This window comes from Lytechinus variegatus, chromosome 7 (assembly GCF_018143015.1).
Source record: "Lytechinus variegatus isolate NC3 chromosome 7, Lvar_3.0, whole genome shotgun sequence".
Taxonomy (NCBI): Eukaryota; Metazoa; Echinodermata; class Echinoidea; order Temnopleuroida; family Toxopneustidae; genus Lytechinus; species Lytechinus variegatus.
In genome coordinates, this window is record NC_054746.1 from 30,563,429 (window position 1) to 30,589,491 (window position 26,063).

The 26,063-nt window shown below is 34.5% G+C and overlaps 1 protein-coding gene across 5 annotated transcripts in view; it reads right to left on the reverse strand.

Annotated features, from left to right (window-relative positions):
• The window catches only part of LOC121418977 (mitogen-activated protein kinase-binding protein 1-like), an 85,978-nt gene that overhangs the window by 49,072 nt on the left and 10,843 nt on the right, over positions 1-26,063 (reverse strand). For all 5 annotated transcript variants that reach the window (XM_041613224.1, XM_041613225.1, XM_041613220.1 and 2 more), the window contains exons 3-6: positions 17,830-17,892; positions 11,704-11,761; positions 7,917-8,009; positions 4,707-4,823 (exon numbers count right to left, since the gene is read on the reverse strand). In XM_041613224.1, coding sequence (XP_041469158.1) covers positions 4,707-4,823; positions 7,917-8,009; positions 11,704-11,761; positions 17,830-17,892 — 331 coding nt within the window. The remainder of the gene's footprint in view (positions 1-4,706; positions 4,824-7,916; positions 8,010-11,703; positions 11,762-17,829; positions 17,893-26,063) is intronic.

Sequence of the window (26,063 nt, forward strand, 5' to 3'; positions counted from 1 at the left end):
TTACTATGGTTTGATGATACTAGATAAACTTTGTAGAATGAGAACATCTTGTATTGGGAAACTGAGCAGTGTACAGTGCAATGGCATGCTATAATAGCACTGTTCATACTTTAATCATTGATTAGAGAACTGGGAATCATCTGCTATCACCTCTCTGATGTATAATGAAACTTGGTAGAATGAGGACATCTTGTATTGCACATTGTAGGCATGCTATAATGGCACTATTCATATTGTAACAATTTGGTTAGATCCAGTGTCTAGCACTAATGTGATACATTCATTATGTTTTCAGCATGCATGTACATGTAGATAAACTTGGGGGAATGAGGACACCATGTAGTACAATGTAACTAGTACAATGCATCAATTGGCAAGCTACAACAGAACTGTTCACCCAATAAATTGGATATCTATCAACATGTCTGTGATTCACTCATTGTATGGATGTGTACAATTGAAAAAAAGGAAAATAAAGGAAAGGGAAGAGAGCAAGGAAAAAACAGGAGAAAGCAAAGGAAGAGTAAGAATACGGAAGATAAAGTGGTGATGCAGAAAAGGAGAGAGGGAGAGATTGAGAATATGGAGAAATTACATATATAGGCCTAATTACTGAAATTTAAAAAAAAAAGAACCTCATTGAAATCTATGATATATGGTCGCATTTCATAATCTGGGTATGCAAAAAGGGTGGCGTATGAACAATTTTCCGCATGGTGCCATGGATAAATTGTTGCTACATCACAGCATCTTGACCAAATTTATTGAGTAATATCTCATTTTGAAGCTAGAACTATAGGCTAAATATATTACTATGAATTAAATCAATACAATATCAGGAACAAAAACTATAGCACATTAAGTTTGAAGTAACAGGGGTGGCGGAGCCGGTGGATGTGGTAAATGATAAAATATTAATTAAACCTAATTAACAACTTACTATAATATGTAATATGACTGTTATCCTCATATTTTTGGGCGTTTTAAAGCAGGGAACAACTAAATGTCATAAAAATTTGACAATTTTGAAAATATGCAGCAATGGAATACATGTGTATGTCAGCTCGGATCTGCAACCTAATCAATTAGTAAACCGGAGAGAATAATTATCTAATTTGTAATCTTAATTTTTAGTACAAATGTTGTGTATCATTCCAAAAAACATTTCTACCCATGATATTGTCATTTTGCCAAGCATATGAATACAGTGACAGGTATTTGGGGGGCAAAAATGTGAAATTAAATACTGTTAAATAATTAGTATAATTAATATGCATACAATAATAGATAATTATTTGATTTTTGGTACAGATTTAATAATTGATGTTTAAAGATTATAACTGCAAAATACTAGGGTGATCCAATGTTGCATTAACTATTGACACCATTTTATATGCAGCAGGTCCAATTTGAGAAAAACACATTTCAAAATTCACATTGACATTGACGTCTATGTAATAATTAGCTGTTAATTAGTCATTTTAAGGGAAAATAGAGGTATTCGAGACTTAAAACTTTTTCATTATTTAGAGAATGGTAATAGCTATAACATATCAAAAAATGAAATTTTTGACCATTTTCACCCTGTTCGCGAAATTGGACCACCTTATGACATGCGACCATATCTCTCTAATCATTTTTCTCTCAAAAGAATGGTGCTAAAATGTATTATATGGTTAATAAGAACTACACTGGCTAACAAACATGTCTTCTACATGCAAACAAAATGTTTTGTATAATTACAACAATGCCAACCTATTCAGAGGCAAAGAAGAGATACAAACTGATATTTGTACTTCAGAGGCAAGTTAGGGCAGGTCAAAGTTGTTAATTATCTGTTACTTCCTTTTGATCTACAATACCAGAAGTTCATTACATGATAGCAAAGACATTGTAGCACCTAAATATACTCCATTCTATTAAATGATCATGTCTATGATTGTCTCCTCTTGTTCCTGTTTACATGTCAATGAGGTTGACCAGTAAAGATAAAAATTAAACAGCACAATCAAATTTGTACTTGGGCATTACTCCATCTTCTGAAAAAGTAAAGATTTTTATGTACTATTGCTGCTACAAACTATAATCGCTGCTGCAACATTTTATAAATGAGAGTTCAGAAGTTAACAAATCACACATGCAGCCCCAGAAAGTTACAGGGAGCAGACCCCCCCCCCCCCTTGACAAAACTTGACATTGTATCTCTGTGTTTGTTTTATTGAGATTTTAATTTAGCAAAATTTTGCATCCTTTCTTGGATTATATTGGGGTTTCTTTGCTTTTCAGAACATTGTGAAAAAAAATCCTTGTTATGTGTTCCAAATTTGCTTTTTAAATATTGCTACATTATGCATCTTCAACTATTAACTGTGCTGCTTCTATATTAAAGAAGTGGGCTGCACATTTCTTCACATATAATTTCCATCTGCACACACTTAGCCCTTTGTTTATGAGAGTGTGAGATGCCTTCTCATTTTCTGTCAAGGTTAGATGATCCGTAGTGGATCAATGATACGATAGTGTTTCATCAATTGATTGGAGATGGGAGATAGCACAGATGCTTCTAATGAGAATATCACCAAAGAAGGACATCAGCAATAGGAGGAGTATAAAGACTCTCTTTGAAATGAATGTTCAGGGACAATATCAATGTTTGAGGAGTGATTGTTAATTATCATTTGATTCAAAGTGAATGCATCCTCACATCCTTGCTCAATAAAACAGATATGTGCTCTAAGAGCAATGTTCATTTTACGCGTAGTATTCGTAAAACATAAATCTAATCTAAAATTGGTTTCACACTTCAGAAACCGATTCCTCAATACTTCAGACAGGTTTTCAATACTCAAATCAATATTCTTAAATTTCACTTTGTAGTGGGTTTCACTCTTAAAAAGCAACAACTCACCACCATTTTGAAGTTGATTGATTCCATTAAGAATGATTTTTAATAACTTTTAAAAGGAAATACACTAGAATTTGATTTAGGGTTACACTAGAATTTAATAGTGGAGAAGAGAGTGTTTCATTGAAATTATTCATGAAGTGAACAAAAAAACATGTCCACTCTTCTGCATGAACAGTAAATGCATCATTTTAATCAAAAGTCAGATAGTACTGTACCTTAAAACATACTTTGGTGCTGGTTGTAAACGTAATCATTATAGAACTACATGAGAAGTGTTTAAATAGAAGTGCTCAGAATGGTCAAATCTAATGTTCACCCATGTAATTTTAAGAATGTTTCTAAGAGTTTTTCTAGCTTTAACTGTTGACAAGGATATATAGCAATAAAATTCATCAATGCAAACTGTTACAGCACACAATCTGTTGGGGAAGGCACCAGTAAACTTAAGAAGCTGGTGCAACAGAACAGACATCCAATCCTGAGAAACCATAATATCGATCATATGTACATGACATAGCCAGAATAACTCCACCAGAGAATGAAATTGCAGTTCCTATCCTACTTGATTTACTTTCCAGGAAGTTATTCAAACAACCTCATCAAAAAACTAGATTACCGGTCAAGTCCTGGTCAAGTGTAAGATGACCTACCGCACTTGAGATAATATACTTGACCAGTAAAGATGTTACATGTAGTAATCCTCTGAGTGTAAATTATATTAATTGTTGATTCTCAATATTTAAAAAACATCAACAAAGATATGAAGATGTTATTGAAAAAAGCTAAAAACAAGACAGAATAAAAAGGAAAGGCAAGGACACAAGATACAGTGCAAGACACTACGATAGCACTTGAAACACTTCTCATCAATACACTTTCCAGGTAGCCATCTCATCATATCAAGAGCCATGATTTATAGCTCAAGCCTTGGTCAAGGGTAAAATGATCTAGGATGGGATGAGAGACTAGATCCATTGATGTTTCTGAGAGGAAACAAGTAATCAAGCATACCAATGACAGTTTCTTAGTGTAAACACATCAGGAGTTTCCATCTAAGCATTCCAGAAAGCAAGACCTGACCTGTGTCATTGACCGTATGATGGCAGAGCTGCATCATCTTCAAGAAAAGAATTTTGAGTTGATAGGCTCGTATGGATGGTCTTGGCCTGGATGGAGGACTAATTAAAACTGGACTTGGGATGTAATTTGGTAGGATAAGAGGTCATAAAACAAGGAAACTTGGGGGTAATTCTTCCTGATAAATCTCTTCCTCTCCTGATGCAGCACATGTATCTCTACTGTGATGAATACTAGCTGTAAAATATGTCACAAACAACTTCCAAATAAAACAACACCAACTTTTGAAGCAAATGATTCTTGACCATTGTGGGCAAAATAATCTCTTGTTTTCTTATTTGGTATCAGATCAATGTTTAAAGTGTGAATGGTGTAAGAACTTTTGTTCAATATCTATGAAAGGATTCTCTAGAGCAAAGGAATCAAATATGTGTGAAATTTAAGAGAACGTTAAAAATATTTGAATGACGAATTTCCAGCTGGCGAATGAAATTGACAATATATCAAAACTATCTAAATAGATTTCTTAGCTACCTTTATTGTGATGATTTCATTCACTGATTGGGGAAAGACGGAGGGTAGGGTTGGGGCCAATTTGAAGTCATGCTTCAGCTCCAAAGAAGGCAATCATTGTACATGACTCATCATCTTAACCTTGGTCTTTATTCCTTACAGATCACCAAGTTCTGAAGGCTAATGCAATCTTAAACTTGTGTCTTACCTGGGCTGCAATCTTTCCAGATGAGTGCTTGATATTCTTCTTCCAGTCCCACACATTGACGACCATGTCATGTTGCTCCCCGATCGATACCACATACTGCATATCCGGTGAAAAACGCTGCAATGATAAAATGATGTATACATTTAAATGTCAACAAATCTAGTCAAACTCGAGTAATATATGTAAGATGCCCTTTGAAGTACTTAGAACTTCAATAAAGAGAGCTGATTCATCCAGGCAAAAACATAAGAGTTATTTGGACACAGAGAACAAACAGACACATCTACTTCACATCCATCTTTTTAATGCTTATGTTTTATCAAAGAGAAAGGGAATCTTAATTTGATTGATTTGATTCCAATTTAGCAAACAGTGAAAATAAGGGACAAATCACAAATGAAAGAACAGCAATTACATTTACAAGTACACCAATAATTCAGCATGAACTATAAAATCTGGGATAGGCTACTCATTAAGAATTGTAATAATTCTTTACCTATTATGATTGATAGCTGTAATGAGCACTATACAAATTGACTCTGCACATTCATACAAGGGTGATAATTGAAGCATGTAATGATGTTTTCAAGGATACATGATTTGACTTTGGAAAATGTGTTCGGATTACTGGAAACGAACACCCTATGGCTTTTGTATTCTGGTAAAAAGGTTGATTATAGTTGCCAGACTTGCTTCAGTGTTGATATATATCCTACTGCAAATGGACAAGTTGTTTCATTTTCTAAATAAAGCATATAAGTAAGTTCATCATTAATAAATAATTGTTCTTTATATTTCTTGTTTTAACTTCAACTGCAAGCAGTATAAATTTATACAAAATATATCTTCAAAATAAAGTCAGTGTTATTTTAATTTAAAAAAATGAAATTATAGCTCAATTTTTTTTACTTTTATCAAGGTTGCATTAAAATACATGTATGTAGTATTAAAGACCTGTCTAAAATTAAATCTACAGGGTAAGAGTACAGTTAGAGCATTCTGCTTAAATCAATGATTGAAGAAAGTATTAAAGGCAACTCAAATGTACTATTTTATGTTCACTAGATCTATCATTTATGAGATAAAAATGGCAATATTGCCCTTCCCAAGTCCCAACTACTCCAAAGAAGGAAATCACCCAAGTCTATGAGTATTCCATTTTTTGTTAGTCACAACACACAATTACATCCAACAGAATGGTTTCCAAATTGGTAGACATATACTGTGCAGTTTTGATACTCTGTCTGTGTACTAGAGATCAAATGCTATTTGGATATTACCCCGCCTAGCTTTCCCATTTCATGTTGAGATGTGGGGGAAGAGGATCATTGCCAGAAAGAGGTATAGAATGGATTAAGACAGGATAATCCTTGTGGTTCAGAGGGTATAAACATGGCTGATCCAACTAATCATTGTACCTGCCAGTCAAATAAAGCATCAGTCAAGCTTACATATTCCTTTTCACACTAATAATATCATATTCCACATAGTTCACATGCATCTCTTTTTAGTTACCACCGAACATACAAAATTAAAAAATATTAAATGGTGGCTTGAAATTCTGTATTTCAATGATATTCCAATGTGAGAATCAAAGAATATATGAAGAGTGTGTTGTTGACCAAAAAAAAAATTGTGAATATGACGAGTCTGAGCACTGGTAATTGAAAAACAAATCTATATACCCTAAAACAATTTCTGTGATTTGATACCCCCCCCCCCCATAATGTCTGCAAATGTTATTCAGTGTGAAAACTGTGAATGCCCTTCCCAAGATTCTCTAGCATTTCTATATGTAAAATTTTGATGTCTTTTCTTCATGTGTGAATGACTCCATTATAATACATTGTCTGGGAGCTGTGGGGAGCTGACCATCCTGAACACCATCAGAGCTTATTATTCAGTATTAGGAAGCACCATTGACCATGACCAGTGATTTCATGCTGTCATAGGGTCACAGTTGCACCGATGCATTAACAGCTGCCAGTACGCATTAATTTCAGAAACGAAAACTGTCAGGCAAAATATTGTATCATAGAATGCAGTTTGTAACAAGGTCAGTAGGGATGCAACCTAAGAGCATCGAACATGAATTTCCTCACCTTTTTTAACCAGCTTTATCGTATGCGAACATGACAAATTTCCCATGAATTTCACACTTCATTTGATTAAAAAATATCCTTTTCTGAGTTGTCTAATATAATAAGATAACTTCCTGTATATCATTTCCTTATCCAGTGAAAGAATAAATAATTGTACCTGCATTTTTCATGACTTATTTATTATTCACTACAAAACCCAATTTCAGAACGAATCATTTATTCCCTGAGATAGATAATTCAACCATGGCTCACGTGATGGTATTTTCTTTGATGAGTTTAGAAAAAAAAGGAATCAGTTCAATGTTAAGGCCATGATTACATCACACTTTCAGTAAACTTGATAAATGAATGTTCATGCATAGCAGTTTGTCGGATACACTGGCAGATCCAGGATATCATGATTGTGGGCTCCAGATAGGGGCCCAGAAATTAGAAATTAAATGATAGAAAAAGAGGGTCAACATTTTCCTTTAAAAATATGTAAGGTCCAAAATTAGTCATCACAGTTTTTTTTCCACTTCCAGCAGCAGGTGCTCCATACCTTCCCTTATATTGAATGAATGGGACCCCCCCAGCTCTGATGGATACTCAAAAGCTGAAACACATGTACATAAATGTACTTTGTGAGAACAAATTCTGCAGGCTGTCAACTTTCCAATCAAGTTTCTCATATTGTATTTCAAATGCTTCCTAAATTGGAGAGCAACCACCTTGTTTGCATGCACAAGCATTTTGCCAAAGGCTCTTTGAGCACTTTCCTTGAAGTTTCATCCAATAAAACATCATACATCATAAAATTGAAGGTACATGGCTTGCTGTGTAATGAAAATATTTTGTAAATAAAAATTGGAGCATCAGTTATTGTATTTATTTGTATTTAAAGGATCAGTTGCAGATCACTCAGTACCAACATCTATACACCAGGAAATGCATGTATCAGATATTTATTTCATATTAAGAAATAGTTATTATTTGTCATTGAATTTGGCTGTCATGGCATGATGTTATATTGTACACATTGATGCTTATAGAGGGGTTCATCCCATATTAACTTGTTTTGGATCGACATTTATTTTAGTTTAATATTAAAAGTGAACTTTAAACTTACCACACATGAAATGCCATATTTATGTCCATGGAATTCAGCAACTTGTGTTTTGTCTTGAACATCCCATATCCGTACTGCTGGATTGTGACCACACTATAAAAACAAGAGAAAGAGAACAAAAGAAAGAACATTATAATATAGTTGAAAAAAATCAAGATTATAATTATTCATATGTGAACATGAATCACCACAAATTTGTTTGCAATGCTATGTAAACTCTTCAATAATAAAAGAATCGCTAAATTTACCAACCTCCAACCAAAAAACAACACATTCATTATCCATTAAATAATACTTTGATATGTTATGTTTACATCAAGATTGATATATCAACTTCAAAAACTATAATTTCTTATTAAAAGGACAGTGCAAACTGCAATGCACTAATTTATATTTTCATTTTTTTTCTTTATAGATATGACTCAGTTATTGTCAATGAATATATTTTTGAACAGACTATAATGAATTTGTTACACAAAATAAATCGAGCAGAGCCATGCAGGTTCAAGGATGAATTCTAATTGCAATAAATTAGATCACGGAGAACTAAAATCAATATTCATAGTGTGAGGGCTCCAATGAAATTACACAACCACACAATGATAACATGTATGTTTTTATGTAATATGAGTGCAATATCAGGTCGTCTATGGCTATGCTTTCTAATAGCTTGGCAACAGGTAACTCCTAATCACCATTGATCAGTTTCATTACCGCATGCATGAAACAACAGACATTAATTTGACTAAGTGTTGGGGATGCCCTAACACCTCGCATAAACACAAAGGCAAGGTGATGAGTCACAACGTTCGTTCGGGAGAGCCATTAAAGCATTCGCTGCTTTGGAGGAAAGGGCTAGCACTTGTTAGAAGGAGAGCCGGCCCGCTGAGATGCAAATATATGGCAGGGGGTCCAAAAATAGCCATCTCAATCTTGAGCGAGGATTGGAGTGGGTGCTGACATTGAGATATGTGGCATTTCGATTGCGGCAGCGGCAAGGAGTTGATGGGATTCCTAACGTTACACCTTTATGTCTGAGATACGAGTAGAATGACAAATAATGCAAGGATGAAGAGAGTGCACACTGAGGCACTTGTAGTTAACATGGGTAGATTTACATTCATTTCATTTTTTTTTGCCTTAAAAATTTTGATGAGTTTATAGAATTTGAAGTAAATAAATGTTTACTCTAGTCATGAAAACAATGTCAATTTCACTTTAATCTTTATGAAAATACAACATTTCAAAAAGGACATGTACATGGAAGCACAATTCATGAAAGTTGTGTCATGGAATCGCTATTCCTCCCGAAACAGCCCTGCCTTTTTAAAAATAAAACAATATGAAATTTTCTAAATACAATACTGGCTATTAAACTTAACATCTTATACATGTACATGTATATCTAAAGTGCACCCAATGAGTGTTGGTCGCATGTTAATTTAGAGTACATGTAGGTCCAAAAAGCAATAATAAGTCCTAAATATAACTGCAATTTTAAAATCAAATTCATCCATTGATAATCATTTTCTTGCAACAGAAAATTTTAACTTAATCAACTTAATATGCAGATTTATTTGTATTTATGTCTGTTGTATTGTTTCATACAGAATAAAATCATTAAATCAGATAAGATGCAATTTGTATTCCACCTTGCAACGGCATGCAAAACAATTGCAGGCATTTGATTTGTGCAGAGATTGTGGAAATCTAATTATGTACCCTAGCAGGCGACGTACAGTGGCCATGCACCAATCCTGTTATTGCCTCTGATAGGATCTGAGTTATATGTGTCGATTTAGATTTGTATTGCAAAGTGGCAATTTGATGGGATATAGGAAAAGGGTGTCATCCAATAACACATCGTGCAATTTCAGGTAATAATAAGTAATGGGATGCTCTACCAATCCTGTTATAAATCAAATATTTCCAGGTACCATGTACTGCTTTGCGGGGGGGGGGGGGGGGGACAGTCAAATATATTGCTGTACACATGCGTGACCCCCCAAAAAAATGTGTTTAAAGGGGCGTTTTTTCAGTTTTGGATGCAGGCCGTGTGTGCACTTGTTAAGGGTATCAAAAACAGATTTTTTTTAAAAGGGTGGTTTTGAAAGACTGGTCAATGGTCAATCGTGGGGTCAAACATACAGTGCATTTTTAGGGTATGTTTTTTCCATAGCTTTTTTTTTAAGACTGGCCAAACATGTTGAGGGTATGTTTTTCCCCAAGTTTTTTCCCTGGGGTCATATTCTGGCGACAATTTGTTTATGGGTCAAAATGTGTAGATAAAGCCCGCAAAAAAAATGTTGAGGGGGTTATTTTGCACACAGAGAAAAACTTGTTTATAAAATGATCAGAAATTATTTGGTCATGCATGTGTACAGCAATAAATTTGACTCCCCCCCCCCCCCGGAACGGCTTCTGTTATAAACCAACTTGACATCAGACTGGTCTGTGTTTTTACTGTAGTGTACATGTACAACAGTGTATTTTGAAAAAAAAGGCATTATAGGTAATTCTTGAAATAAAACATTTTGAATTCAGTGACAATGGGGAAAAGTGTCACCAGTCAATCTGCTTTTAATACTTAAAAAGTGAAAGTATCTGAAAGAAAAGAAGTCATTATCATTGCTTTATTGCAATTTTCCTTAATGTAGGTATAAAACTCTACTCATTTTTCAGTGACATCACACTTCCTTGTCACATTGCCAATAGGAGGATCTCCATAGCATTAGTGATTGCAATTTTCAAATGCTCATAACTTTCTCACTATTTGTCCGATTTTTCTCAAATTTTCTTTGTTCTTATTCTTTGATTTTTCTGTTTCTACACAAGCCTATTTGTTCCAAAGGTTTCATTCCCCTTTAAGGATCTAACAGTCTAACACCTACCTAACTTGAAGAAAAAAAAGGTTATCATAAACCTTTGCACATGTAATAAGAATAAAAATAAGATAAGATAAATATTATTTCAGTGATCTCTTATGTAAATAGTACCTTGGAACACCAAAACCTATTCTTATAAAGAGATATTTACATACATGTGATCATGTACATGTATCAAAATATACAGAGTGAAGATTGTGTACTTGCATTTTATTGGCAGACAATATAGATTTAGAGAGGTCTACCACATTATGTGTGTTACAGGAATGACTACCATCAAGGTATTTGTTGGTTCATTTCACATTGAGTCATAAATAAAGTGACTCAATATGGTAGTGACTTGGACTTACACGTAGTCAACTTATAAAGCAGGAATCACTTTTAAAAGTTGGTTTTCATTTTTGCCTTTCTATTTTGAATATTTTTCAATGCAAAATGACTAATTCAATTAAAAAATAAATCTTATAATTATACAATCAGGACAATTTACCATTAGTAAAATTCATGATTCATCAAAATATGTTTCACTCATCTTTCTGCCTTAAATAAAAATTGTCAAAACCAACCTGATGTTATCAAATGGAATTGTTCTTTAAAAGAAAAAGGAAAAAAGTTTTGGATGAACAAATAAGATGTGTCAGTTTTCTGCTGCAGCTGTATGAATTTCCCCTTTTTTTCTGACATCCTGAGTGACATTCAAGGGAAAAAGTCTCACAATTTTCTCCAGCATCCATATGCAGATCAGTTATTAATACACAAATATTCTAATATTTGACTGACAATTTTAAGTGAAGCTAGCCATTTTGTCTGCCATCAAGAAGGTACTTGAATAAGGAATGATTTTTAAAACATTGTCCGCTTCTAATCAGGTAATGTACACTTCGTATCATCTAGTGACTCACCTCGCCAGAAACCAAATACCGTCCATCTCCAGAAAATGAGAGCGCTGTCAGGGTTTTCCTGAAAGATCAAAACAAAGGATTAGATGAACGGAGGATCAGACATATGAAAGGAAAATGAGATTTGGAACTATACAAAATAAAGAAGACTGCTTGAGGAGTTTGGTTTTTATTTGAGGTCCTAGAATGAGGAATGTGAAAGTGGGTTGAAGATGCAGTTGTATGCTTTTAATGTGAGTCATCGCATACTCAGTAATTTTGCTCCAAGGTAAAAATCGTCTTTAAAAAGAATAATTTTTCATATGATAAAATCAGTAATGGTTGCACTTCTGGTTATTTTCTATATATCACATTTTTCAATCTCATCCCAAAAGGTAAATGTGTACGTGTATTATTCATTTTCAGTTTCGACATGGTTTGATATCATCAGTGAACTTCAAAATATTATTTCAGGCCTAAAGCCCAATTCACAAATGAATCAGTTTACCATTGAAAATGCAAAATAATTCATACCTGCGAAAGAAAAAAAATTTACGTGCAAATATTGTTAACTTTGTATTGCATGAATATCTGTGTATTACAAAATATCTATAATTGTTTCACACACAAAAAAGATCAACCATTTTCTTACTTCTTCTAACAAATTCAGAATTATCATAAGTGATTATACTGGAAATTTTTGGATTTACATAATTTCTGAAGGATTGGAAGAACCGATCGTGGGATGCATTCTACCATGTGAAAGGGTGTCCCAAGAGATAGGATATCCCAAAGAAGTGAGCTAACAACCAGGTGTTCACATAGCGCCCCTGGAAACTAATATTAGAAAGTATAAGAGCCAAAGAGGAAAATATCTGCACCTCTTTTGGAAGCAGGTAATTGGACGGGAAGGCTGGGCCGTTATTAAGAACGCTTCATGTGAGGGTTTGAAGCTTTTTTTGAGACTATGATAAAAAAGGAGATCAGATTTGATAAGGGCTGATAAGATTGAATGGAAACTTGTTTGAAACTTTGAATTATTAATATCAGATAATAAAATATAACAGAGAGGGAGAATGACCTGGAGAGGAAACAGAAGCAACAATTCAGAGAAACTGAAAAAGGGGAAAATGGTTGAACCATAGAGTAGTTACTGTGACAGTGTGACCAAAGTTACCTGGGAACAAACCCATATGGCATCAAATGTATCATAAGTTATAGAATTTTATTTTACATTGATTTGATTTATAAAATCAGAATGAGTTGGTTGAAAATACATATAAAAGTCAATGAAAATCATGCTCTTAAATGGCTTTCAAATTTGGTCTTGGAGCAAATGGTAGGTTTATTTGCTATGGAAGCATTGTGGACTAGTGGTTATGATCCCTGCACTTTATCAATCAGAGGACCATTGGTTTGAATCCCAGTCATGGGGCTAATTTCATCAACATTGTGTTGCACTCTACTTCTAAAGGTGAATTAATGGCTGGGTACATGTACTTGGCAGGAACACTTATTCCTAGAAATGCTTGTGGCCAGTCTGGCTAAAGCCAGGGTAAAAATACATGTTTGTGCACTCTATAGGTGGTTTCAGACCGCCTCGAAGTTCGCCAGTTCCAGGTATTCTCTGATCGGGAAATTTACCCCGATCAGAAAATACCAGGTATTTTGGTAATGTGAAAGCAAACTACGCGTAATTTCCCCGAAAGAAAATACCCGCTAAATAGTAGGTACTTGGCGAAATTACGAGAACTTTCGTGGGGATTTTTCCAAGGTCGCAGGTATTTTGGCGATGTGAAAGCAAATTACGGGAACTTTTAGCCCAGCGTGTCGTTGGGCGCGGCGGCGTGGGTGGCTGCTGGGCTAGTGATTTTGAATTTCGCGCCTTGCCTGCTTATCAGACCATAATGCGCATGCTCGTAACTTCGGGAACTTATCCCGAAGGATGTGTTTCGGGGCGGTGTGAATGCAGGAATAATTAACGGGTATTTTTTAGCCGAAAACAGTTCCCGTAATTTAACGGGGATTCTTGTGATCGAGGCGGTTTGAAACCGCCTTCTGAAGAATTTTACATTATTTTATTTATCAATATACCCTTTCTATAAACTGGACTCTTAATTTGTAAAACATCTTGTACAGTATACACTGAACTTGTTTTTTTTTATAATCATCATAATATCAGTTTCAATAAGGGGGGGGGGTAAAAATAATAAAATCAATAATTCGGCTTTGACAGTCAGACAAGATATTATACTAACAAACAAAGAATACAATAAAACATGAGCATCTGTTGCAATTGAATTACCCACTTCTTTCCAACATATTGCAGAATCAAATAAAATATAACTTTCAGGCCATGGCACAATTAACACTTTCCAAGAACAGTTTTATAGGTAGGTTACTAAATATCATACTTGACTTGCTAATACAACTACAGTACATGTAGGCCTATATACCTTGTAGGTCTATGTATTTTGTATATTTTCTTTGTATACCAAACATACATAATGTAGGTAATCACTTCTTGTATGTAATGAATATGATTTGTTTTATTTAGTTATAATTCAAACATAATAGGAACACAACATTAGAATATATTGTTCATCAGCTTGACTTTGCTTTTATTATCAGTTTTTTTTTCATTTGCTATACTTAATCATTTACACTGTATTTCTTTTGAAGGTGGAGGGGGGTTGTTTAAAATACGTAAAGACTGACAATTGAGTTTCGTCCTTTACAGTTAGGGGTTAAATTGTGTCCAAATGTTTGTGGTTTACAGAGGGGGAAGGAAGAGACATCAACGACACACCCACGGCACCAATGGCAATGGACCATGCATAGCACATGGCAGAGAGAAAATGTTGTCAAATTCCATTAATAATAAATGAATGACACATTCGTATGGATTTCTTTGTTTCCTCCCACATGTTCATATTTTAGGAAGTGGAAAAGAGCTGTCAGTTCATGTCATAAAGGATTTCCTCTATGATTGGGAGAAATGAGTGAAACTACAACTGTTTTCCTCCTCCCATTGAAGACCGGTATTCAATAATCATTCAGTACAAGATAGACATATTTTATACGTTAAATATGATTTAGTTTTAATATTCATCTAATTTTGAGGGGGGGGGGGCAGAAGGAACATGACCAACACAATTAATGATATATCCAAGTCGTACAGAAATGTAATAAATACAGTGACACCCCCCCCCCCGAAAGTTTGGATGAAAAAAAACCTTGGAGAAATATTGAAGAATAAGTAATAACTTTCTTCAATAAAATACACTTATGCAGCATATTGCACGAGTACAGTGTACATAAAGCATGCTATAAAGATACTGCAACATAAATATCATTCAAACGAACTATTAAATGAACGAAACCAAAGGTCTTCATTGTTTTGTCACATACTGACTTATCTATGACAGTTATGTCAACAAACGGTATTATACTTTTATTGATTTACAGAAATTTTGATAAGGAATCATGGATTGCTGTCTAATGCATCCTCATCCCTTTTCTGTCTAGCCTTTGAGTTTGAATCATGAAGTATAAAGGGGGTTACCAAAATGTTGCCCCTCCCCTCTCCCTTAAAAAAAATGTATGGAGTCCTTTCTGTCATGTCATTGATGGAAATTTGATTTTGTCCTTCTAATTTACATTCCCTTAAATATCTTCTTGATTGAACCTTATTACATATTTTGTTTTTCAATTAGCCCCCCCATGCCCTTACCCCATCATTTCCATAATTATATCACCCCCCCCAAAAAAAAAAAATGCTATCCATTTCCATCGTAACAAATATTAATGCCATATGAAACAAATATTTTTTTTTTGATAAAGCAACTTGAAAAAAAAAAAACATTATATTACATATAATCTGACAGGTTTCTGATCTGTATAGATGTAGCTTTTATCACTATTTTCACTTTTCCACTTTACCATCCAACCATAACTAATTCTACTATTTGGGTCAGACCTACTGATTATCCAACGACATCCTTATATCTTTCTTTCTAACCAAACAACTACCTGATAAAGGCAATATAATCCTTGAAAACAAACAAGTCATAACCTCTGAATCAAAGTTTTCTTTTTATTCTAATTTCCTTAATTGATCATTTCATAACTGATCCACTCCAGTTTTGGGGTTTGCCTTCAAAAATGTTTCTATTGTATTGGAAGCATACTATCAGGATAGAGCATACTTGTACAATCTCTTGAAACATTTATGAGAGCAAAATATCATAAAAATTCATTTAAAAAAAGACTCAACAAGAAATTACCAAGTGTAAATTCACATTTTGCATGATGAAATTAGTTGTCACCATAATTGACTGTGTTTGGTGGTGCAAATTTTATCTGTGATACTATGCCACAGAGCCAGATGGCTGGGGGTGTATACTAAACTAAGTAATTTTTCCCCGGGCTTCAAGACATAATCATTAATACTGTAACACCGTGTTTACACATTGACTCGGCTCGGGGGTTGAACACGAGAGCCGTGCTCAACACGGCAATTTTATGCTGTGTAAACGCGATCAGAGTGATCCGCGAGCCGTGTCGAACACGGCTTTATCGATCCTACAAAATCGAAGGTTTCAACCCGTGACCCGAGTCAGACTCTGCATTTTTTTTTTGTGTAAACAGAAAGCCGTGTCGAACTCTCTTGACCTAGGTCACTGCGCGCGCTTTCACTTTTGGCTGTGTTGTTGTTCGCACGGACAAGATTCGATTCCGGCGGTGAATTTCCCGCGTTTAATTTGCGACGTCATAATTCTTCTTCCGTTCGAGATCCGCGAGCCGTGTTGAACTCGCCTTTTTATATGTACGTATGAACGCGATCTCTGATCCCTTCTTCGCAGTGTTCAACCCGGCTCGCAGATTCAACACGCGAGCCGAGTCAATGTGTAAACCCGGTAATTATGGACATTAGACATGAAGTTTATTTTAGCCCCTCCTACATGTACATGTAGCAAGACAGTTGAATTCAAGTTCAGACCTTGAACTATACTGGTCACATCCTATCTTATCCACTAAGATCCATAAAGCCCTAATTCTTACTACTAGAATTACATATTTGAGTGTTTCTAATGCAAAATACTTTGCTAGTAAGCAGGGAAAATGCTAAATTGGCAGTTATTGTTGTATTTTACTTCTTCTTAACATTGCATTGATATGACTTCCGATATGGTTATTAACATCCTTCTTGCACTCAGAACTCAACTGACAATTTTTACACTTCATGCATCACAAGTCAATTACGAAGAACACAAAAAATTTGTTCTCACATGTTCCTAAGTATAAAAGGCTTCTTGCAAATACTTTTCTTTTCTATACAAACTTTGAATACCAAGAGTGCAAAGCACTGCAAGGTAAACAGCTGACTTCAAGTTCATTTTTATTTGCTTACCTCACCAATTTCAAGTGGGTTTGCTTTTATTCAAGAGCCCACGTTAGACTGTTTGGCAACAATTTGCAACAATCTGATCAAATCATGGTGATCAAACCCCTTTATTTCACAGGAATTGTATTCAAAGACACAAACAAGGTGCCATGACGTCGCAAAACGGAGCAATTTGGGGACGTTTTATGGTTGAAAAATTACCCACTTCTACTCCAAAAGCAGGTAACCTGGCAACGGAAATCACCAGCATTAAGCTTGTCTCCAACAATGTTTACAGGTTGAAAAGAATTATCGGAGCGTAACATGGGATATTCTCATAAGATCTACATGTAAGAGATATTAGTTGGGAGGATTTGTTCTGCTAGATATGCAGTCTGATGATTTCTGTCTGATGATTTCTATGGATCTTTTTTAATTAAATCATACTCTTCGATTATCAACTTTAAATTTCCAGTTTTGTTGTTAAATTCAAATTTTAAAAGAGAGCAGATTTATGTGTATAAAGGATAAAATAAAAGTCTTGGTTTTCTAGTACATTAAACATTATAGATTTGTACTACAGAAGGAAATATCATACACATTTTTAATAGTTAGAACTGTTTTTATTCACTGTGTCATTGGTTGTATCTGACACTGGAAAATTTTTGCAACAATTAGAACATATTAAAAAATCCATTACTTTTCCTTATACCTTAGCAGATCTGAAGTTGAAAAAAAATATTAGAATTTTCCAAATGACTTACTTTGACTGGTTGAAGATATGGAACTGTTTATTTCTCCTTGGATTAAAGACCACGATCACACACCTGCAGAAAATATATACATTAAAATGATTATTTCAATAACATTCTATATCAAACTAGGGCAGAAAGGTACAGTGTACTTGGTATAGGTTTATATTTTCATCTTTTATTTCTTACTTCAATGTTTAAACCTAAACTTTGACGATGATCTCATTAAATCTAGAAACACAACTTACATTGTATTTTGCTGTTTGTCTGATAAAAAAAGAACAAGCATGACAAGATATATAATACTGTATACTAGTACTGTCCACTTACAACTTGAAATTGTGATTCTGCACAATAATCATGAAATACGTTATTTTCATTATCAATTTTTAATATCTATAAAAGTGTAAAGTCTTATTTTTCTTCAAAATATAAAAGTATGTACAAATGCCTTTATGTGAATTCTACACAAAGCTTGTAATTTGCTAGTCTAATACATGTAATGAGGCATTTTTGCTTGATGATTTCAAACACCTCATTACCTCTACAAAACAATAAATAATTTACACTACAGCCACACTTCATGGACTTGACCTTCTCAGTTTCTCCCCTGAATGCTATCTTTTAGTGTAAAAAAATGACTAAAAAAAAAAAAAGCTGACTATTTACCTCAAAGAGTGCGCTCCAACACACTCTTTGAATAAGTAGTAACAATGAATTATTCAAACAGAATACTATCACACTCCTGCTGTACAATGTTTGCATAGCATTCCATCACTCTACAATACATGTAATGATTGTGTGGGTTGGCTTTTGTCAATGAAATGACTCCAACTAAACACTTGGTCATTATTATCAAAAATATAAATAAACACCAAGTTTTCAGATGAGATTCTCTTTTTTCTGACATTGTTTCCTTTCTGAAAATGATTTTTTGTTCACTCTGTGGATTGTAACAAATTGTTTATCCAATGTGTCTCATTAAGGTTTCAGTAGAAAAGTGTTTTGTAGCAGTGATATTATTATAAAGACAATGATGTTGGTTGCATTGTACATGCCTACCGGTAATTGTTTATTAACAAGTTTCATTGTATGTACATGTATGTACAGTAGCATAAATTACACATAGGCCTACATGCACACTTCTAACCCTTTGTCAGATGTCATTTCACACTTTGATCATTGTGGCCTACACAAACTTTGTGGCCTACACAAAGTCCATATGTTGTGATTTATCTAAATTAGACATTACAGTCTATGATGTACATTGTAGGCCTACATACTGTTCTATTTATCGGCATGATTACACTCAGTTATACCACTTACATACAACACACATAAATACCCAAGTAATAGCACGCAACATGTAGGACCTGCCAGAAGTTTCATGAAAAAGAAATCACCCATTAAAAGTTAGTACTAATTGCCGGATATCTGACCCAATTCTCCCTGTCTCAAGCTTACATATTATCAGAAACCATTCAAGGGAAAAGCACTTAAAGCAGATCTAATACACAAAACCACCCACTGTAAGGCGAAACCTTTCATTCATCCAAGAACAAATAACTGACAGTTAATTATTTCATACGCTTATACATTACTGTTTATTAACTGAAAGTATTGTTACTTGAATGCTTATTTGAAGGTACCCAAATTTGACTCCCTGTTGCATCAGGGTACTATCTATTCTTGAGGGGCACCCAATTCAAGGAAGGGGAGAGTTTCATGGTGTGAGATAGAAAATTAGGGGCTCACAGGGGAAGAGTTAAGGACAATATGAGAGGAATGAAAACAGATCAAAATGTTGAATTATTTCACTCTGTAGATATACAGATGTACACTGTTGCATAAACTTTTAGGAAGAATTGAGGCTTCTAATTTTTCTTCATTTCAATTTTTAATGAGCATGCAGGCATGTATACATGTATGTACATGCCTGGATGCCCCTGTATTTATGTAAGAACAAAATTACCAAAACATACAAATCATGGCCTACATTTGAAAGTTCAAGGTCACAGTCACTTTCATTTTTTGTATTGTATGATCCATTGGCTATACTATACCATGCAGAAACTGAAATCATCCCCGAAGAAAGCTGTCAATAGTAATGATACAAGAATATCGGACATATCCACCAACATCAGATTACTTAATTCAAGTTCAACTAGAATCATCACCAATTATGATGTGTGGTACATGCTGTAACTGAACCAGTATGGGCAAGTACCAGACTGAATTCTCTTTCACAAAGTTTACAGCTTCATTCACATTTCTTCAAACTGATAATGGTGTTTTCCTACATGTACATGTATGTATTATAATACATGTTCTATTTACAGCCAGGAGTTTGTCTTGGTCACTGACAAAGAAAAATCTAAATCTTGTGGTATACATCAGTTATCATCTGTATACATACATTAGACAAAATATTATTTATGGGCATTCAGGCTTATTTTTAAGTTAATTGAAACAACTACATGTACATGTAACACTGGACAATTTTGGAAATATATTTTTTTAGAATAGGATACTTTTTTTAATACTGATTTTCATTACAAATTACATTTTTCTATGAATAGCAAGTTTTGGGGGATTTTAGTTGCATTTCATGTTTTTCAAACACTTGCTGATATATTGTTCTTGTTGATCATTAAATGCTGTTTTTCTTTAACATAAAATACAAGAAATATCAATAATGGATAAAGGGATTATTTTTAGATAAGAAATCAATATAATTTGAAAGTTATGTTTTCTATCTCTTTGAATACATTTACATGTACATGTACAGTGCATTCATGATATAAAATGTAACTATTCTTTATCATAATATTTTTGTTGATGAGGAACTAAATGATTAAAAACAAATGCACCCAAATTAAATCAATAGTATGAACAAAAGTTCATTATACATTTTCCAACTTCCTGAATGCAGTGTTTGCTTGTTGTAATCGATTTGTTGATACCAGATATCACATTAGGTGGTTTCAAACCGTCTCGATCACAAGAATCCCCGTTAAATTACGAGAACTTTTTAAGGCTAAAAAATACCCGTTAATTATTCCTGCATTCACACCGCCCCGAAACACATCCTTCGGAATAAGTGCCCGAAGTTACGAGCATGCGCAGTGTGGTCTGATAAGCAGGCAAGGCGCGAGATTCAAAATTACTAGCCCAGCAGACACCGAATTTTTAGCCCAGCGACACGCTGGGCTAAAAGTTCCCGCAATTTGCGTTCACATCACCAATATACCTGCGACCTTGGAAAAATCCCCACGAAATTTCTCGTTATTTCGCCAAGTACCTACTATTTAGCGGGTATTTTCTTTCGGGGAAATTACGCGTAGTTTGCTTTCACATTACCAAAATACCTGGTATTTTCTGATCGGGGTAAATTTCCCGATCAGAGAATACCTGGAACTGGCGAACTTCGAGGCGGTCTGAAACCACCTAGTAATACTGACAAAACGTGATGAAACTAATGAGGGGGAGGGGGTCACAGGACCTCCTCACATTTTCTACAGTACCGTAGTATGTACCAGTGGCTAGGAGGTATTTAAACTCTATTACATTACTTAATAATTGCTTTAATGTATCAATCAAGAAAAACGCTGGGTTGATTTGGCATTTCAATCTTGCAAAACATGCATGTAATTTTCATCCATAGAAATGTCAAAGTCACACAATAAGGTTGTTCACTACAATGTGAACGTACTTCAAAGCCTCCGGGTGATATAGCCCATTATGTCAGGAATCAGATAATGGTCTCAATAGAGATCTGGATGAATATTTCATCTTGTGGCATCAGATGTGACAAATTGCAATGCATGATGGGATAATGATACTGACTGTCTTCTCCAATCATTCTCTTCTGGTGTACAGGACTAATAAAAAAATGTCTTCCTCTTATTTTGTATCCCTTTTCTCTTCTTTATAAAATAAAAAAAAATCACATACATGACTTTTAAATAAATGTTGACCCTCTTAGAAATTGAGATCTATGATCTCTTTTTTTTTCTTTTCTTTTTTTATCCCCCTTTCCTTTCTTTTTCAATCAATTTAAGTACACTCACTGTAAATTGTGGATCCAAGGGATGGGGACATGGAGGTTTTCACTCAAAATTGGCAATGTTCCTTTTCATTCAATGTGTAATATTTTTCACTTCATGAAATTTTGAAGAATTGTATTTTTCAGAGACACTGTATTCAAAGATTTTCCTAGCCCTACCATTTTATTAAATCCTGAATCCACATCTGTGTACAAGTACACTTTGCCCCTCCCCTTTTTTCTTTATATCATGTGTACACCAGTGAAAATTGAAAATCAAGGTGTACAGGTCTCTTTGATATACAATGTATGCAGTTTAACAGGCCTACTGCAAAGCATTTTATATAATATTTATCGTGGGATATGATTGAATGGGAATATATAGAAGGCCTACAGAGTAACTTGCATGTAATTACACAATGAATGCTTGGTTTACATGTAGGAAACCACCAAACTGACTTTCTATGGTAAAGTATTCAAGCGAGAAAACAGTCAACAATCTGACTCACTGATTAACTGCCCTTCCCATCAAAATAATGGAATGTCTCTCTCTATTAAAAAGCTATGATTTTCCATCAGATCTCACATCAATCACTAGGTGGTTTCAGACCGCCTCGAAGTTCGCCAGTTCCAGGTATTCTCTGATCGGGAAATTTACCCCGATCAGAAAATACCAGGTATTTTGGTAATGTGAAAGCAAACTACGCGTAATATCTCCGAAAGAAAATACCCGCTAAATAGTAGGTACTTGGCGAAATTACGAGAAATTTCGTGGGGATTTTTCCAAGGTCGCAGGTACTTTGGCGATGTGAAAGCAAATTACGGGAACTTTTATCCCAGCGTGCCGTTGGGCGCGGCGGCGTGGGTGGCTGCTGGGCTAGTGATTTTGAATCTCCCGCCTTGCCTGCTTATCAGACCACACTGCGCATGCTCGTAACTTCGGGAACTTATCCCGAAGGATGTGTTTCGGGGCGGTGTGAATGCAGGAATAATTAACGGGTATTTTTTAGCCTTAAAAAGTTCTCGTAATTTAACGGGGATTCTTGTGATCGAGGCAGTTTGAAACCACCTACTGGTGCAACTGCAAAAATTAAATGAAGTGCAATTTGTAGCTCTCATGACGGGTGGGGGGGATGAGTGGATACCATGCATGACCAAAGAAACATGTAAAAAGGATCTCTTTTACAAGATTGGGCACATTACATATGTAACGATATATTATGGTAACAAAAACGCTAAAATAATGAAAAAAAGAGGGTATATATTTCGCTAGAAATGTATAGATCTACAAACATGTATGTACAGCATGATCATTCAAGTACTAACAAAAATCTTACAAATAATATCTTCAAAGTTCAAGTCAAAGTAATAAATTACAAAAACTTTGTCAGGTTAATCTAACTCCCAAGTCTGAACGTACGAAAGTCGACCACTCAAGTTATCTTGAACATGCCTTGTACTGTACAGCACATACATGTACAAGAGTGCGGGATTAGACTATTCAAAAGTAGTTAAAAGATGTCTGTATAGTACAATACTACATAAAGGTCTCTATACCTTCTTTGTGGGCTACAGATAGGCAGAGACACCAGTATGCCCCATGCAGTGGTATATAATGGTATAATCACCTGCAACTGGTAATACTTTGCAGTATGCAACCACAGGAAATATACAGACAAATAGACTACATTAGATAATGGTATAGGTCTACAAAGTACAATGCACACAAGAACACAGTTTGTTGCATAAAACCCTACATTAAAAAGTAGATCAGTGTTGAGCTTCTAAGTTTTAACAGGGTAACACAAATCACCAAAAACATTTATCCTGAGTATTTAACATTTTTCAAAAGGGCAAATATAAGAAAATATAGGAAAGCAGGGGAACTTAAATAGTTTTATAACTTGTAAATCCTCATACAAGTACAACACTATTTGTATTCACAAGTGAAATGTAAATTTGTTTTTAAATACCACATGAACATTAACAAAACAGGGGAGCGTTTCATGAAAGGACTTGTCGGACATTTTATCTGACAAGTCCTGTTTTATCCGACAGTTACCATAGAAACAGTGCTTCTCAACCAATCAGAATCCAGGAAAGTTGTCAGATCTGACAACTTGTCAGACGAAAATATTGATGAAACACGCCCCTGGTCACTCTTCAGATAAATCAAGAAACTGTCATAGAACTAGTACCTACATGTACAAGACAGGTTTTCATGCTTTTACTCCTAGAACTTAACAATAAAATTAGTAATTTAATCCACAGCCATGCGCTTGTACATGACCTACCAAACTATCATGTATCTAATTTTGAGGAAATGCTACAGGTTCATGTTATTTTTAAGTCTTTATCTCCCTTGGTTCCCGACTTGACTACTGTTGGGTGTAACATGTATGACACATGTATGACCCTCCCACTGCTGAAAGATTGTTTGTCGCCACAGCCAATCTAGTCAGTAAAAAGCAGGATAATTAACAAAACAAATTAAATTTGGCAGGATTTAGGTGAAAATTTTAGAAAGATTTGTCACTGGCTTGTATACAAGTCATTTTTTGTAAACTTGGTAGTAGATTTTCTTAGTAAGGACTTAAGAAGTGAAGAAAAGTTTGATGAAAGAGCATATTACAAACACTTGTATGTACTGTACTTTCCTTTGCTGTTCTTCTGATGTGAAAATATAATCATCTAACAAAATGAATACACGTACATGTAATAAATAGAACTGGACACTATTACATGTTAACTTAAGTTTGCTAGATTGCAAAAGGACAATGGTCAAACCATATAATTTTTTTTCAAGAGACTGACCACTAATCTATCAGAAAATATTCATTCAAACTTGTTATTGTTTGCAAACCTTTGTATTACAAATCCCCAACTGTTAAAAAATCACTGTTTCATAGACAAATTGATCATAGGACTGACTGGCTTTCCATCCAAACTTGCATTTGTGTTACGAATAGCGGGGTCCTGTTTCACAAGACTCTAACAAGCGCTCCATTTCTATTTAACAAATTTACTATCAACCAATCGGACTGAATGATTTCAGTAGCTTTTAACTATTATTGCAATTTTTTTATTAAACGAGTTTATTTCATAGAATGGGCCCTACATCAAACAAAATCATGACATCAGCCCAGATGCTTCCCAGAAACTCATTATCTTCCAGGTATTACATACACTGTAAATTTGGACCATGCAATGAAGGGTCATTATCTGGCCAATAATAAATCAGATCAAAGCAATGTTGGCAAATTTTAGTTTACATGTATCATTGTTTCACAAACAAAAGTGTAATAATGCAGAAACTCATTTTTTTCTTGGATGATATGCACTTAAAATTTGTATGCAATGAAGGGTCATTATCTTGCCAATAAATCAGGTCAAAGAAGTAAATAGAGGATACTTCTTAGATGGTCAGTGCCAATAGTCATAAAGAGATGTGAAACGATCTTTATAGAGCACAGGGATAAGGTACGATCTCATGACGCACCAAGCACTGAGGACATTAAAAGAAATGCCTGAAGAAATTGACTCCAGGTCGGGGCATTAAGATGGACCGGGAGAGCTTACCTACGTCACTCTGTCCACACAAACAAATCAAGGAACTCGGTGAGGTTCCTTTTCAACACCAGCAGCAAAATAAGAATGGATTATTGATTCTGGTTTCATCACACCAAGTTCTCTTACTTCACAATGTCAGAGTAAACGTGATACATTGCTACAATGTGGTATCATGCTGATTTTTAAGTTTAAAATTTTGTTTCGTTTTATTTCATTTAAGGAGAAAATTGTTGAAAGTCGTAAAAATAAATATTTTCAAATTTAAAGTAAATGGAATAGAAAAATTCTGTATATTGACTAAAAATTTTACTGTAACTTTGTAGGTTAATTGCAAAGCAATGAAACAAAATCTTTCAGGTAGAATTCCTCAGAGTAGCATCAATTTGATTGTGAGAACAAGACATAAATTAACAAACTAATAAATCAACTCATATTTTGCATAATTATTGTTACTTCTGTATGTATACATACAAACTACATGTACAGAACCTACAGGTACTGTATGACAAAAATGCTGTTCCATTGATTTCTAAAGTATGTTTAAATACAAAATACACCTGCAATGTACACTGTACAGTGTAGAAAACTAGACTTGGCATACCTAAAAATTATGGAAAGTTTGGAAACCAAA